The sequence below is a fragment of the Bos taurus genome, chromosome 16 (assembly GCF_002263795.3).
Source record: "Bos taurus isolate L1 Dominette 01449 registration number 42190680 breed Hereford chromosome 16, ARS-UCD2.0, whole genome shotgun sequence".
Taxonomy (NCBI): domain Eukaryota; kingdom Metazoa; phylum Chordata; class Mammalia; order Artiodactyla; family Bovidae; genus Bos; species Bos taurus.
Genome location: NC_037343.1, coordinates 55,232,055 through 55,247,699, shown reverse-complemented (window position 1 = coordinate 55,247,699; position 15,645 = coordinate 55,232,055). Strand labels below are relative to the sequence as shown.

General features: G+C 41.4%; 1 protein-coding gene, 1 long non-coding RNA gene and 10 other non-coding genes across 18 annotated transcripts in view; 11 read left to right on the top strand and 1 right to left on the bottom strand.

Annotated features, from left to right (window-relative positions):
• The window catches only part of ZBTB37 (zinc finger and BTB domain containing 37), a 28,404-nt gene extending 19,236 nt beyond the window's left edge, over window positions 1–9,168 (bottom strand). The window contains exons 1-6 of one of the 7 annotated variants that reach the window (XR_009490769.1): window positions 9,125–9,168; window positions 8,395–8,593; window positions 6,421–7,377; window positions 4,645–4,744; window positions 4,366–4,495; window positions 2,421–2,496 (exon numbers count right to left, since the gene is read on the bottom strand). Coding sequence is in view for 5 of the 7 variants with exons in the window: in XM_015475158.3 (XP_015330644.1) it covers window positions 4,645–4,744; window positions 6,421–7,343 (1,023 nt within the window). In the remaining 2 variants the exon portion in view is untranslated. Of the gene's footprint in view, window positions 1–2,420; window positions 2,497–4,365; window positions 4,496–4,644; window positions 4,745–6,420; window positions 7,381–8,394; window positions 8,594–9,124 lie in introns of those variants that run through there. The other 6 variants (XR_003029631.2, XM_015475158.3, XM_010813361.4 and 3 more) reach the window with 6 other exon arrangements.
• Window positions 9,169–9,791: 623 nt separating this feature from the next.
• On the top strand, window positions 9,792–9,871 carry LOC112441893 (small nucleolar RNA SNORD74). Its single transcript, XR_003029856.1, has one exon. It is a non-coding gene; the product is annotated as a small nucleolar RNA SNORD74 (small nucleolar RNA).
• Window positions 9,872–10,225: 354 nt separating this feature from the next.
• LOC112441905 (small nucleolar RNA SNORD75) lies at window positions 10,226–10,288 on the top strand. Its single transcript, XR_003029868.1, has one exon. It is a non-coding gene; the product is annotated as a small nucleolar RNA SNORD75 (small nucleolar RNA).
• A 159-nt stretch (window positions 10,289–10,447) lies between these two features.
• LOC112441942 (small nucleolar RNA SNORD24) lies at window positions 10,448–10,529 on the top strand. The gene has a single exon (XR_003029895.1). It is a non-coding gene; the product is annotated as a small nucleolar RNA SNORD24 (small nucleolar RNA).
• A 265-nt stretch (window positions 10,530–10,794) lies between these two features.
• LOC112441903 (small nucleolar RNA SNORD77) lies at window positions 10,795–10,863 on the top strand. The gene has a single exon (XR_003029866.1). It is a non-coding gene; the product is annotated as a small nucleolar RNA SNORD77 (small nucleolar RNA).
• A 275-nt stretch (window positions 10,864–11,138) lies between these two features.
• On the top strand, window positions 11,139–11,199 carry LOC112441894 (small nucleolar RNA SNORD44). Its single transcript, XR_003029857.1, has one exon. It is a non-coding gene; the product is annotated as a small nucleolar RNA SNORD44 (small nucleolar RNA).
• Window positions 11,200–11,264: 65 nt separating this feature from the next.
• On the top strand, window positions 11,265–13,294 carry LOC100848315 (uncharacterized). The gene is made up of 6 exons (XR_009490878.1): window positions 11,265–11,314; window positions 11,577–11,617; window positions 11,898–11,953; window positions 12,680–12,710; window positions 12,895–12,924; window positions 13,105–13,294. It is a non-coding gene; the product is annotated as an uncharacterized lncRNA (long non-coding RNA).
• Window positions 11,441–11,505, top strand: LOC112441904 (small nucleolar RNA SNORD78). The gene has a single exon (XR_003029867.1). It is a non-coding gene; the product is annotated as a small nucleolar RNA SNORD78 (small nucleolar RNA).
• On the top strand, window positions 11,747–11,827 carry LOC112441945 (small nucleolar RNA SNORD79). Its single transcript, XR_003029898.1, has one exon. It is a non-coding gene; the product is annotated as a small nucleolar RNA SNORD79 (small nucleolar RNA).
• On the top strand, window positions 11,998–12,078 carry LOC112441895 (small nucleolar RNA snR60/Z15/Z230/Z193/J17). The gene has a single exon (XR_003029858.1). It is a non-coding gene; the product is annotated as a small nucleolar RNA snR60/Z15/Z230/Z193/J17 (small nucleolar RNA).
• Window positions 12,749–12,825, top strand: LOC112441892 (small nucleolar RNA SNORD47). The gene has a single exon (XR_003029855.1). It is a non-coding gene; the product is annotated as a small nucleolar RNA SNORD47 (small nucleolar RNA).
• Window positions 12,958–13,034, top strand: LOC112441944 (small nucleolar RNA SNORD81). The gene has a single exon (XR_003029897.1). It is a non-coding gene; the product is annotated as a small nucleolar RNA SNORD81 (small nucleolar RNA).
• Window positions 13,295–15,645: the final 2,351 nt, after the last annotated feature.

Sequence of the window (15,645 nt, the reverse complement as noted above, 5' to 3'; positions counted from 1 at the left end):
TGATGACTTCTGAAGTCATTGTGTGTGTGTGTGTGTGTATATATGTAACACATGTATGTTTTATGTATAATGTTTTGAACAAAAATTATATACATATACACAAATATATATAAGCATTTAAAGTATGTAGGAGGGAAACACATATATCTAGCAGAGGCAAAGTACCAGTGCAAAGAGGAGAATATGTGAAAGCTGACTCTGGATTAACTGGAGAAAGATGAATCTAGCAATTAATCTTACATCCTTTTCTTGAACTTCTAAAAATGCATTTTATCTCCTTTCACATTTGTTAGCCAATAGCGCTCTTCAGTATTTCCAACAGAAGAGAGGCAGTTCTCAGCAGGTTTGGGAAGCAGTATGTAAAGAAAAGCATGGACTGGTAAGGCTTTAGATGATTCTGATTTATTTCATATAACATTTCTACTCTAATTCACTGGATAATCAAAACTGAACTCACATAAAGAATGAGGGATTATCCCAATAAAAGGTCCTGGATGAGCACTGACAGAGCACAGAACAACTTCTCTGAGGCTTAGTTTCCTCATCCATAAAATAAAGTTAGCGTATGTTTTGCCAATTCTATTATATTCTTATGAGAATCAAATATGATAACAGTATACCTTGAGATGTCCCTGAAAGCCTCTGGTTATACTTTACAGCAATTTAAGAGTGCTGGAACCTGGGTTTAAATCTGGGAACTTCCCTGGTGGTCCAGTGGATAAGACTCCATGCTTCCAGTTCAGGGGACCCAGGTTCGATCCCTGGTCAGTGAAGTAAGATCCCACATCCTGCAACTAAGCCTGCATGCTTCACCTAGAGGTCCTGCACACTCTAGAGCCACCACACCACAGGGAGAGAAGTCCATGCACCACAACGAAGACCCAGCGCAACCCCATCCCCCAAAAAAGGAACAAGCAAACAAAAAATCTCCATCCCACTTATTATTTGATTTTGAACAAGTTATCTAACTACTCTGTGCATCAGCCTCTCCATTTGTAAAATGAATATAATAATAGCATCTACCTTGAGCAGATGCTATGAGCACTGAATGAATTAATAAAGTGCTTAGCATAACTCAATGTTAGCTATTATTAAACATTACAAAAATTGCTAATACTATTCATAATCTTGAGGATACCAATTCCCTAAAAAAAAAGGCCTAACTTTAAGGAAAATAGTGTCATAGCAGTACTGTCCACAAAAAGAAAGTAAATTTGTTCTAGTTATCTATCATGAACCATAATCAGAAAACTCACACATTATGATCAATTTCACCTAAAAATTACTGCAATAAAGTTGCAATAAAAGAGCAAATAAATGAGCATAAAATGTAGATTGGTCCTTGTCATAGGAAACAATGTCTCTTTGGTAGTTTTATTCCTTTGAACTCTAAAAAGAAGCAAGGACAAAAACAGCTGCCACCTAGTTGTCTCTGTCACAAAGAGCTGGATCAGGCTTCCCTGGTGGTCCAGGGTTAAGAATCTGCCTGCCAATGCATGGGACACACATTTGATCCTGGTTTGGGAAGACTCCACATGCCTTGGAGCAACTAAGCCCTCATGCCACACTACTGAGCCCACAGGCTGAGACTACTGAAGCCTGAGCGCCCTAGAGCCTAGACTCCGCAATGAGAGAAGCTACTGCAGTGAGAGGCCCGAGCACTGCAACTAGTGAGGAGCCTCTGCCTGTCGCAACTAGAGAAAGCCCATGCACAATGATGAACACCCAGTGCAGCCATAAATAGATGAATAAATAAAAAAGTTGAGTTTTAATGAGGTAGATGAAACTGGATCCTATTATACAGAGTGACATAAGAGAGAAAGAAAAACACCAATACAGTATACTAACGCATATATATGGAATTTTAGGAAGATGGTAACGATAACCCTGTATGCAAGACAGCAAAAGAGACACAGATGTATAGAACAGTCTTTTGGACTCTGTGGGAGAGGGAGAGAGTGGGATGATTTGGGAGAATGGCATTGAAACATGTATAATAGTCCAGGTTCGATGCATGATACAGGATGCTTGGGGCTGGTGCACTGGGATGACCCAGAGGGATGGTACAGGGAGAGAGGTGGGAGGGGGGTTCAGGATGGGGGACACGTGTATACCCATGGCGGATTCATGTCGATGTATGGCAGAACCAATACAATACTGTAAAGTAATTAGCCTCCAATTAAAATAAATAAATTTGTATTTTAAAAAAAGTGGATAATTTCACTTTTTCCACTTGGCAATTCCCTAGTAGACTGTAAACTCTTTACACACAGGGACAATCCTACATTGCGGAATATGCTAGAACCTGACAGTCCCTGATATGTAGCTGGTATTCAAGAACTGTTTTCTAAATGAATTATTCCATACAATGAATAAATTCCATATAAATGGATGCTTTCCATATTTTCTAAAACAAATACCCGTCTAGATTCTTGACAAGGGCTTCATAGCTGTCCACAATCCCAATCTTCAGTTACTAATCAGAGACTCGAAGAACTGAAGGGAATTCAAAAATCATCTGATTAGTTCTTAATTTTATTTAATGATCTCTAAAACTGAGGACTTAATTTAGTAGCTGTCTCTTTATTGGGCCCCTTTTCAGTAATTTTAGCTATTCAGAACTACTTAGAGGTAAAACGACTCCCATTTAGTGGCACTTGATAAGACAACACGAGATACTAAGAAGATCAGAAAATGTGGGCTTTGCTATCAAGGAGATTTCAATTTAGGAGACAAATTAATGTAAATCAGAAAATCATTTATATGAGTCAGTAGAGAATTAGGAAAAAATTACACGTTGCCACGTGTAAATGCTATAGTGGTTTAAGAAGGGGAGATCAAAAGGGACAGTTAGGACAGATGGAACTAAGAGTCGGGCCTTGCGTGGACCCAGATGCCTGAGTGAGTATCCCTGACTCAAAGGGCAGAGACAGAAGTTTGATGTGGTTCTGAGGCATAGAATCTGTCTGTTTGGGATGGTTAATGCTGATGAACGGTAGGAAAAGCCAGGTTTGAAAGATTATAAATGACTTAGAAAATCAGGCCAAGTATTTTAACCTTCCTGTGAAAGAAAAAGGAAAAACACAGAATGTTTAGAATAAAGGAGTGCCCTTAGTAGTCTTTTCCAGTCAAATCACGCTTATAATCAAGAAGCTCTTCAAACCTATCAAAATTTGTTCTTAGTATAATGTAAGTCATGTCCTGTTTTGGTTCTCTGTGGTGAGAAAACAATAACTGGTGAGTAGACTCACCATAATAAACTTTCATGCATGTCAAGGCATATCTTACACTCATCTTTTAATATCAATTCCAGACAATACTACTTATCTTCTATTTCTTTACAGCCTGTTCCTTCTGTTTCAGTCTGGTAAATACCCTTGTAGAATTCCAAGTTTTACTCCTATCCTATTCACATATGGAATAAATTATCTCTTTCTAGTTACTTTAAAAACCACACTTAAACTCTCCTGAGTAACACTTTCCTTAAGCAGATACTGATTCCTATAACTGCATTTTAAGCACTCCTATTCCCACAACACCATTACTTAAGTTTATATAGTCTTATCTGTATGTGTTTTGTGTATTTGTTAGTTTGTCTTATGCCCACATTAAACCGTAAGGTTGGTCTCACTGCTCTATTTATTTTTACAATAGTTTTGGTCACATAATCATCACATTCTATTGGAGAGATGAGAAGAAAAAGAGCCCTAATAATACGAGTAAATTTACTTTTCCTTCAAGTTCATAAACACTTTTTATGACACCTTACTAAAACTAAAAAATTCTTTCATGGTTACAATTCCTTTTCTGGTACCAAACAGCATGATAATATACACATAGATACAGTTAATAATAATGTCTTGCTGCTGTTACTACACTATATACATAATAAACATCCAATGGTTTAGATAAAAATTTAAAAAGATACTATCAATATTGTGCAGAAGATAAAAAATTAGCTATGTAATCTTAATCTACCAGTGTTTCCTTTTAAAGGGCCACAGTGTTTATAATTTATTGTGCTCTACTTGGTGAGTTCACAAACTTTTTAAAAACCAATCTTCAAATGATAGACACCTGTGAGAAAATATAAACAAAAATATCAACCAACTACATACTTATACTATTTGCTAAGGAGTCACAAATTAAAGACATCATTTCTATCCTCTCTCAAACATTTTAGTCTAACAAGACATTTAGGAAGAAAATAAATGAAAGGATACAAACATACTAAAAAGCAAGCAGGATATAAAAGGCATAAGCAATTTGTTTACAAAGACAAAATACATATCAACTAGTAAATATGTAGTCTTATAACCACATATGTACAAAATCAAACTTTCTCCATCCCAGGTCCTAAATTACCTGCATGAAGTTTTCAGAGGTTATTTTTATTACACTTAGGGCTACAGACTGGCTCCTATAATCAGGAAAGAGTTCCACAATCTTATCCTTTTCTACTTCCCAAACTCTGCTGACACCAAAAGTGCATTTCCTGCATGCTCACAAGCAAAAATAAAGAGAAAAGTCATCAAATGCAGCATTTATTTAACAAAACATCTTTCCTTTCTTATTCGTTATGCTATGTTCACACACAGTGGCAATTTCTTCAACCACCGCAGCAATCTCAAATCCACTACATACCTGGGAAGTGGGTTGCTTAGGTTCATCCATTCTCCCAGGAGACTCACTTCTGGCTCTGTGTCTCTCCGTCAAGGGAACAACACTGCCGGAGGGGCTAAATCTGTTGGAAGAGGAGCAAAAAGGGGACTAACAGGAAAGTAGTGTCGAGGAGCTTAAAAACTGCTGACGTCTGCCTCCTTTATAGTCTAGGAAGGGGGAACAAATCGAACAACAGATTTCTAAGAAGTCCTTCCATGGAGTCAATATAGAATCATATGCAATAAGAAGGCTTCTCAGGTGGCGCCAGTGGTAAAGAACCTGCTTGCCAATGCAGGACACATAAGATACACAGGTTTGATCCCTAGGTCAGGAAGACCCCTGCAGGATTGCATGGCAACCCACTCCAGTATTCTTGCCTGGAGAATCCCACTGACAGAGGAGCCTGACTACAGTCCATGGGGTCACACACAGTTGGACACGACTGAAGCGACTTAGCACGTTGGCATGAAATAAGACAAGTTTGCCCTACTAAATTTTTAAGAAATAAAAAATGACACAGCTGATAGACCATATGATCTGGTGAAGCTAAGGCTAAATATAAGCTTCTATCCTTATGTTAAGTACTAGAAAACCAAAAAGGAATAAATTAAAACTAGGTCTTTTGTTTCTTCTATGTAAATTTTAGGTTTTTGGTTAATCCTTTCCCCAAGTCCCATGATAATTTGCTATATATTTCAGATACAGACCGTGGAGATCAAAAACCTTTGCCTTTAAAGCTATTTAGTTCCTGACACAGTTCTAACAAGAGGGACAACAATGCTCATACAGGTGACAGTAAGTATTAGGCTCAAGAATATTTTAACTATGAAAGACAGAAGAAGGAAAATACTCAAACCAAGACCAACTGAAGTAGATACAGTATATCCTCTCCGAATTTATGACACATTTATCTCTCAAGAACAGATGCAAACCAAAGGAATAGCTTCTTTAGTTACCACTGTTCATTCACTCAATTTTAAACTTTTAAGAAAGGAAAAGAATATTACCGATCTCAGTTGGTAATACTTTTCTCTTTAAGACTTTCTTTCAACTTAGATTAAAATTATTGTTATTTCCCCCCAAAAGAAACAATCACAATGTATTGCAAAGAGAAAAGTAAGGCATAGCGCATAGTAGCACTGGTGAAAAAAAGAAACTCTCAGGTTTATGGTAGCAGCTGTCATCAATGAAAGAAATGGAAAAGATATAGTCAAATGACAAGTGAAAAAAAGGAATGAAAAACACTCAAAAAGCTTTTCTTTGGAATTACTGTGATTACACTAAAAAGAACCATCACTGCTAGTACCATACTTCCTCAAATTTGGTAGCAGGGGAGGCAAAGAAAGGTAAACTGCTACAAAGGAAAGTGAGACTCCCAGAGGCCACCTACCTGTGTGAGACCATACCAAGGAAGGGCAATGCTGTCAGATTCACAGCTGATGATCAGCTCTCTTCCTCAATTCTGAAGAGGCCCTGGCAATTACTGATCCTAGTGTGACTGCAGATGCTATTCTGATTCATGAAGTGTCTAACTTTACCATAGTTCTCACAACACTGTGAACACTTCAGGAGTAGGAGCTTCCTGCTTTAAAAAAATTAGAATGCAAGTCTTTTGGCACACTTTCAGTTTCCCCAACATAAACTTATTTTGACGAAGAACATCAAGTAAGGAAGAAGATGCTCTTTGTGTCACACAGAGGGCCTGCTTTACCTATGTCTACACAGTAAGCCACTAGATGGGCAAACAAAACAACTTACCTGTCAATCTCACTGCTTGTTGGCCTAGCCACCTTGGCTCCTGAAGATCCTAAAGCATAATTTTCCTGTCCTACAGAACCATGGCCTGTGGTGTCAATCACCATGGCCGTGACTTCCTCTGCACTACTCCCATCTTCTCCGGAAGGCTGATTCTCAGGCCCAAGCCACTCCTCTAGATTTTCCGTTTTGATGTGTACTGCTCCCAGGACTCTAACTTCATCGTCACTCCGGGCTCCTCGGTCTGCTACCCCTGTCTCCACGTACCACTGTCCTGCTCGGTTGATTCGAAGAATGGGTTCCCGGCTCTCTACATCAGAACTCTGTTCAATAATCTGCGGGCTGGTGGACTCCTCGGGAGGACTGAGCTCCCGGATATCCAGGACAGCACTCACCTGACCTCGCCGGTTTCCCTTGAGGGTATTATGTCGGGGGCTGAGGGAGCGGTTTAGATTTGGTGTAACTCTGTGAGACTCCGGAGGTCCCTCTGCATGCTTGGTCCTCGTTTGACTTAATTCGGCTTCAACCTCAGCCACGTTAATTTTGAAATGAATGCCCTCCAGGATCTGGGTACATTTGTCTATAATGTGCTGCATCTGCAGAAAACTGGCAGCGGTCAGGTAGCTGATGATATCCGCCAGTTGCAGGCAGATCCGCCCCGTGTAACAGAAAGAAAGGAGCTGTTCAAAAACAGTAGGGTTCTTGATGACTGATATGGAGACAGTACTCATCTCATTCAAGGACATATGATCCCGGAAGTAGGGGGAGCTGGCAGCCAGGACCACTTTGTGAGCCCGAAAAGCTTGTCCTTGCACGTTGACCACGATGTCACAGAGACGGCCCTGCATGCGCAGCTGGTTCAGATGGCTCAGGACAGAGTTGCTGAAGTCAGGGATCTCCAGTTGTATGTTCCCACTTTTCTCCATGGTCGTGCCTGAGGGTGTAGGCAGGCATTCAACCCTGCTGCGAGAGACAACCGAACCCTCATCAGTAATTACAACCACTCCTTTGCAATTCAAACCTATTTAAAATATTATTCAGTGAAATTTCAATTTCACTGCTTGAAATTTCAAAATCTCCAAGTAGATTAAGATACCTTCCTTATGTTTAAATATGGAAAAGAAATAGCAACAGGTTTAGTAGGTTAGGTTTCTAAGCAAGATACCATTACAACCAAAAACATTAAGACTCCTAAAAATTCAAGTTATGCCCATACTTTCCTTATTAACAAACTATGTAACATCAAAACTGAAGTTCAACAGAATAGAGGGGATAAAAAACCAGTGTGACAATTTTTATTTTCTAAATGTTGATCATAACGTATTTGCATACAATATAATGAAGCAGCTTTCTGAATAAATTTAATTATACACAGGTGGGAAATCTGAACATTTTACTACTTGCTGCATGAATTAACGTTTACTATTTTACAAAGTGACCAATATCCCACATAAACCATTATTTCTAAGCTGAAGAGTCAGAGCCCACACAAAAAGACTTTGGGTTTAGCACTTGGAGGGAGATGCTAGGTTAGGAAAAACTCCAAGTTTTGTCAGCACGAAAATAAAGATTACTTGAAGACGTTCACCCTCAGGATTAGGAAAGGGTAGATAAAGCTGCCTCTACCTAAATCCAAAGTTGGAATTTTCAGGGTGGTAATACTTTGATTCTAAAGTTTAGTTGCCCAAAGCTGGTGAAAAACAGCATTTGCTAAGTATGGCCAATATTTTTACTTTAAAAGATTTTTTAAAAAACAAGCCTGTAACTGCATCCAATAATCTTCACCGGTTGAGAGTAGTTTGCATAAATCCCATTAGAAAGACACTGACTTGAGCACACGTAGTTACCTAAGATCTGAAAGTTCAGTAAGTTATCCTGACAAGCTCACAGTATTGCCCGAAATTACAACACACTTATCAGTAAATAGGGAAGTATTTGTATACACTGCGTTCAAGAACCAACTTTAGTCAATCTGACCTTTTTCCAAAGCGTTTTTGTTTGTTTTGAAACTTTTAATCCAATAAGAGCCTCTGTCGATGCCATCATGAATTCAGATGTTTATTTTGGAGCCTACACCAGCGCCTTTTTTTTGTTTGTTCTTTCCGGCAATTCCCCAGTGAGGAGGAAGCCCCTGGAGTAAGGTCTTTTTCTACCGTCGGCACTGGAGGGGTGAGAGCTGCAAGAGGGAGAATCGGGAACGGCATGGGGTTGGCCACTCCGGTATTCAAGTGGCTTTAGTCCGCGGTGGGAAGCGTGGGGAACGGAGAACAGGCAAAGGGGCGAAATGTCACTGAGGTGCGGGGGCGGAGAGCAGAGGAAGGCGAGCCGATCGGGAGCGAGCAATCAGGTGAGGGTAGAGGACCGGGAAGGGGGCGGCGCCCCGGGACCCGGTCCAGGCGGCAGGCGTAAGCGGGCGGGGAGCTGCCCAGAGGTGGGTGTGTGTATCTGGGTGTGTCGGGCTGCGGTGGGGGAGGGGGCCGCCCATCCCGGGGTCCTGAGGGAGGGGCCCACGAGGGGGCGGGTCCCGCAGCTCGACGCGGCCCGGGGCCAAGAGGGTGGAAGGTCTCCGGGTTCCTTGAGGCGGGGTGGAAGGAAGTGGCTGAGCGCCCCAGGGGCAGGCTGCGGCGGAGACCGGGCGAGGCGGCCCCAGTGCAGGGCAGCGGGACTACCGTGTGGGGCCCGAGCCCAGTCAAAGAGCAGCACCTACCTCCGGGGGTGGAAATGGGCCGGAATGGGCCGGAACACCGTCCCGGAAGTGAAACCCCCCACCCCCTCCCCCGGAGCGGGCGACGTGCCGGAAGGAAATCACTCACCCTTATACCGCCCCCCTTCCCCCTCCCCCAGCGCTTTCCGTCCCTCGCGCCCCCTCCCCTCTCTTCCGCTCCTCCTCAGTCTGTAGGAGGGCGGGAATCCTGCATCACGTGGGCAACTGTATCCCCGCCCACAACGGCGAGGTGAGGCGGGGCCGAGGGCGGGGCCGAGGGGCGGGCTTGGAGGACTGGACGGGGGTGCGGATAGAAGAGGAGGAGACTGAGGCGGGGGGGAGGGGCTGAAGCCGTCTCTGGCGGAGAGTGTGCGTCATGACGTCATGGCGCAGAATACTTATATACAGGCGCCTGGGCGCCATCTCGGTCTTTCGTGGCTGCGAGCCGGGTGTTCTCCGTTTTTGTATGCTGCTAAGTAAGTACTTAGCCTGAGTCCTCCAGCCCTTAGCAGTTTGGGTATCCTTGAGTTGGCTGGTATGCCTAGGCCACTTGCAGGCCTTCGCAGGGCTCTCTCAAGATGAGATGGTGGAGGATTGCGAGTTGAGTGCGGGGAGGATCTAGTTTATACTGTTGATTATAGGGCCTAACTGCGGGAAAAACGCAGCTCGTTTGCTCTGCCTCTGATGAAGCCTGTGTTGGTAGGGACATCTGAGATTGTTGATGAATGCCAACGGCTCTGATGGCGGCGTAACCCGACTCACCGGATGGGTCTTTGTTAATAACCTGGGAATGAACCTTCCTCGGTCCCTGTTTTCGGGAAGGGCACGTGGTTCTTTAAATGGCGGCGTTTCGCATTGCACCATTTTGTCATCGTCTAACCTTAATTTTGAGGGGTTCTCATGCAGTTATGGATGTGTAAACGATTTGTGTACATGATATGTAAGTGACGTAAACTTACAGCAAAATACATTTTAAAAATTCCTCAACCTTTTCTTAGGAAACGCGGCAGGCATGACTCCAGTGTGGATTTTGATGGCTTCTGGTGGGCAGGTAAGAAACTGCTGGATACGGTGGGAAGCGTGAAATCTTAGACGTGGTCTTTAAGCCTGTGATGGTTTACAGAGTAGTGGACAGAAGGGATTTCTGAAAATTTATATTCTGAGGCTTAAATACTTGAGGCAATGATTAGCTTAGCACCACAGTATGTTTCATTGTGTACTCTTTGTCTGTTTTCTAGTTGTGTACCAGAAGGATGACAACTACTGCTGTGGTGAGTTACTGAAATTCCCTTGCAAGGGAAAGTTAGGTTGAAAGTCCCCTGAATGTGCCACAATGATGAGAGTTTATTTGCTACTCTTGACTGTGAGGATGACGAGAATTATTACCACCATTATTCTAACTGAGGCACACGAAATGGCTGTTCAGAGAGCGCAGAGATTGCACCTACCTTGACATGAAACTTTCTTCCCAGGTCTTAAAGCTCAAGCTTGATGCTCTATCTATGAGCAGACAGGTGAGAAACCATTTTTTAATTACTATGAATTTTTTTCAAAAAGGGACTAGTGAGTGCCAGGCGGATACTGGTGCTTATATTAGGAACTTCTCCCTTTTCAAATGTTAATCTTTGCGTCCTTTTATTATAATGAATACTAGGGGGAATCTGAAGAAACAGATACTGTGATGGTTGCATAGTTCAACAGATAGGAATCATGAAAGAGAAACCATTTTATCTGATGTATCTGATTTAGTAAAACTTGCTGATAGTAGATGTAAACTACTACTACTAATCTGGTTTCTCTTTGTTTGTAGCCATTAAGCAGACTTGACTGGAAGTTGAAGAGGTAAGTAAAATTTCCAGTGAACTAAACATTGGTGACTGGGCAAACACGACAGAATGCCACTAATGATTTTTGGGTTGCCTTCCAATGCACAGGAAGCAGTCCTACCTTGAAATGTTTGAAAAGTGTACTGAAAGCATTAAATAAAAGCCAGGTCCTTGTCCTTTCTTAAAAACAGCCTGTGTGATGATAAGCAAATGCTGACTGAATATGAAGGTCTTAATTAGCTCTATCTGATTTCAGGCATTTTAAAAATTTGTGGGGCGAAAATTTGTCTTTGGCTATAGAAAACCACTCTTTTATTTCTTAGGTGAACTTGAATCCTTGACCTGTCAAAAGCAGTTGGCCTTTTTGGTGAGTATTAATGGCAAAAACATTGTTATAGAGACTGCTGATGAAGTTGAATGTTTAACTACCAAGCTAATCTGCCTGGTTTGTAATTGCATGTCGAGCATGGTATGAAAAGGATGGAGAGGGTTTTTGCAATGATGTTGAGCAAATGTCTGACCTGAAATTAGCATGTTGACAAGTCTAACTCTGAAGAACCCTTTGACAAAACACTTCAGGATTTAACAATAAGATTGACCTTTTAATGAAAAGGTCTTTTTCCTTACAGATGATGGCTACATGTTTTTTTCTATGGATGACTTCTTTGGGGTAAGACACGAAAACACTCACTACTGGCATTTGGGCTTACATTGTTTGTGAAATGTGCTGGTCCAAGTAGTTGACGTTTGATAGTGTTCTCTGATGGACAAATCAATCTTGCCTAATTATTAAGCAAGGTACTGTTGGTGATGATTTTTATAATAAAACAGATGGGAATCTCTCTGAAAAAGAATGAAGTTTTTAAAAACTGAAACAGTATCTTGAATCAGTATCAATAGTATTTTGAAATCTATTACTACTTATTTTAAAAGTAATTTAATTTCTGCAGGTGTGAAGAGAGGTAGAGACTACGTCCATGCAAGGAACCAAGAGTTCTAACCAAAGGTATGGAAGTCTCAAATTTGGTTTTTGTGTTTTGTGATTTAAAGCCGATACAATGATGAAAACATAGTTCAGCAGACTAACAGTGATGAGCAAATACTGTCTTTCGCTCCTATCTGATGTATCTGGCTACAACAATTCTGTTTTATACCTTTGAAAGTGGAAATTAGTCATATTAGTCTTTGTCTCACTGAAATGTTCAGGATTTGGATAAGTATAATGTAAGTGTCCTATATAGTTAATTTCAGGATTAGGAGTTAACATTTTGATAAGAACAGGCTAAAACTGAGGAAATTTCCATGTCATAACTGTAGACAACACCAGAATGAGTAGTTGATGTTTGATAGTAACTTTTTAGAGCAGTTCAGGTTCACAGCAAAATGGAACAGTAACTTCCTATGTAGCATCCTCGTCTCACTATCAACATCTAGCATGAGATTGGCACGTCAGATTCTGAATCTAGGGCTACAGTCCGTGTGATCACGGCTGAGCTTGTACACTGCGTATTGACTTGCATTGGAGTTAAATCAAGGTGTTGTATATTCTGGGTTTGGCCAAATGTATCATGAGAAAGATTCACTTTGCCCAGAACAGACTCACTGACCTAGAATTTTTTTTGAAAAATGTTAAAATGGGAGAAAGGGCAAATTTTTAAATGAAGATTTTAATGGCATCATATATACAAGGCCATGTTGTAAATGAAAGTCTTTATTGTTCATTTTCAATCAGGCAGATGTTTTGTTGTCCTGAAGATTTCAAGGTAAGTTATTTTCTGGTATTTTTGATGAGTTATAAGGTAACCAGTGATGTGATGATTCTGCCAAATGAATAGAATGATATCAACCAAAAAACCGTTCCATTTTGATTCTGAGGTTACTTTAGCAACAAGTATCACATTTTTTTTTTCGTTTACTGTGATTTAACATATGGTCGTGTCTTTTCAGGGCATTTATGATACCAGTCAGATAGAACAGGTGAGCCTTGAAAATAACTGTACTGTTTTGTTTAAGAATATGTGATGATCTCAGCCCAACTTGAACTCTCTCACTGATGCCTTGATGATGTTCAAAGATCTGATATTCTTTGTGTATCCCAAATGGCATTAGAATTGAAACATGGAAAGGGGACTAAAAATGGCTTCTCTGTTGTTACAGGCAGCCTGATGGATGCACATGGGATAGAAGAGCAAACAGCTATTAATTGACTGCTGCTCTGCACAGCTTTTGGGATCCTAGCTTCCTGACAAGGGATCAAACCTGTGACTGCTGCAGTGGAAGCTCAGCGCTAACCATTGGACCCCAGGAAATTCTCCAGCTTTCTATTTTAATAAATGTTTATAAATCATTCTGAAGTATGCTCATTTTAATTTCATAAGGTGTAGGTAGGAAAATAGGACACTTGTAATCAAGAAGATCCCATGGCATGTTTTTTGAGATCTTTAAGGTAAATACTGCAGTTGTAACATCCTTCTCTAGAAAATGGATACTGGTTTTGCAGATGTTGGGTGTGAGTGTGGTTCAAGTTAATGAGAAAATTAATTAGTCAGTGAGTTGCTAATTCCTAAATTACCAAGGAAACCATTAGCTCTGGCAACATCCAAAAGTGTAAGTACCTGCTAATCGAATTTAAGCTTTATAATTTGGCACTCAGGTGTGTAGCCACATTAAGTTGGGGTTTAAGTCTTGGTTGCTTGCCAAAACATTTAAGTTCCCAATAGCTAAAATAGCCAAAAATTCAGTTAATATTAGCTTAGCAGTTTGGGATTTATTTCTGTAAAAGGTTGACATTTTTTTTTTTGGCCACACTGGTTGATCACTGTTGACCCAGGGATCAAACCTGGACCAGGACGGTGAACCTGAGTATACTATATTACATGCAGATTCTTTACTGGCTGAGCCACCAGGGAAGCCTCAAGTCTCATTACCTAGCACTAGGGGTCCACTACAGACCCTCAGATTCAATCCCCGAGTTGGGAAGATACTTTGGAGAAAGAAATGGCAGCCAGCTCCAGTACTGCCAGGTGTGCTCTGGCCCATGGGGTCACAAAGTTGGACAGGACTAAGTGCATATAGTATTACAGTAGGCCCGACGTGGATTTTGAAACTTCAGTTTGAACGTTTATTTCTTGGAATATTCTAGACCATGACAGTTTGAATTAGCCTTAAGATATTCTGGGCATAAAGATATTCATGATGCAGAAAACAATACATTGTAAAGCAATTATCCAATGTCCAGAAGGATCTTACCTGGTGGCCGAGACAGGAAAGAATGCCCTTGCGATTGGGAGATAGAGTTTGAACCCTGGGTTGTGAAGATCCCCTGGGGAAGGAAATGGCAACCCACTCCAGTATTATTGCTTAGAGAATACCCACAGACCATGCTTGACAGTCCATGGGGTCACAGTCAGACATGCCTCGGAGTAAGCAAAGCATGGTTATAACAATTGTTCAACTAAGCTCTTCCATCCATGAGATTTTCCAAGCAAGAACACTGGAGTGGGTTTCCTTAGCCATTGTTAGCTCTAAGATACTGAGAAATAAGTCGTGTTCGGCTCGTGCGATTCCATGGACTCTGCCCACCAGGCTCCTCTGTCCATTGGATTCTCCAGGCAGGAATACCGGAGGGGTAGAGAAAAAACCCCTAAGCAAACAAAGGTATTTTGGGCCAAATTACTGAAACCTCGCTTAGAGTTTACAATTAGCTTGTGTGCTTCAAAACCCTGGTTGTGTTATTTCTGATTTATGATCCCCTGTGTTTCAGCATAAGCCTCTTTTTGCCCTGACAGGACTGAACGACTGATAGCAACATGGCATTGTATGAACCTCTGGGGACTTGGGGTGTGGTGTCTAGGCTACAGTAATTCTTTGGATTTAGGGAGTCACTTGTAACTCATTTTGAGGACAGAAAGACATTATTGTGGTCAGGATTAGGTTCTAAACAGTGAATCGTAAGTTACATTTAGAAAGTAGGTATTGTACTTGTGGGATAAATAAATGTAAAATTGCATTTTCTTAACTAACAAAGGGCATCTATAAATTACACTGAGAAAGGGTAGGCAGAGCTGGACACCTTTCTCATAAGATCTCTGCCAGCAAGGATTTTTCTGGCTCCAGAGTACATCCACAAATGGGAAAAGATAGGGTTAAGGGACAAACTAGGGAAAAGCTCCACCTCCCTGATAAGCTCAGCTGGTAAAGAATCCGCCTGCAATGCAGGAGACCTGGGTTCGAGCCCTGGCTTGGGAAGATCCCCTGGAGAAGGGAAAGGCCACCCACTCCAGTATTCTGGCCTGGAGAATTCCATTAACTGTATAGTCTATGGGGTAGCAAAGAGTTGGACACGACTGAGCGACTTTCACTCAAAAGACCCTGATGCTAAAGGTGGGAGGAGAAGGGGATGACAGGATGAGACAGTTGGATGGCATTAACGACTCAATGGACATGAGTTTGAGCAAATTCTGGGAGCTGATGATGGACAGGGAAGCCTGTCCATGTGTGCTGCAGTCCATGGGGTTCAGAGTTGGACACAACTGGGCAACTGAACAGCGTCATGAAGGACATGCACTCTTCACAGCCTACTGAACATCATAAATTAGACCTGGACAGGTGATTACTGTATCACACTGCTTATGGCAATGTGAGAAAAACAGACTGGAATGTAAGAATATTTGGTATTTATAAATTGTAAATCAAAAG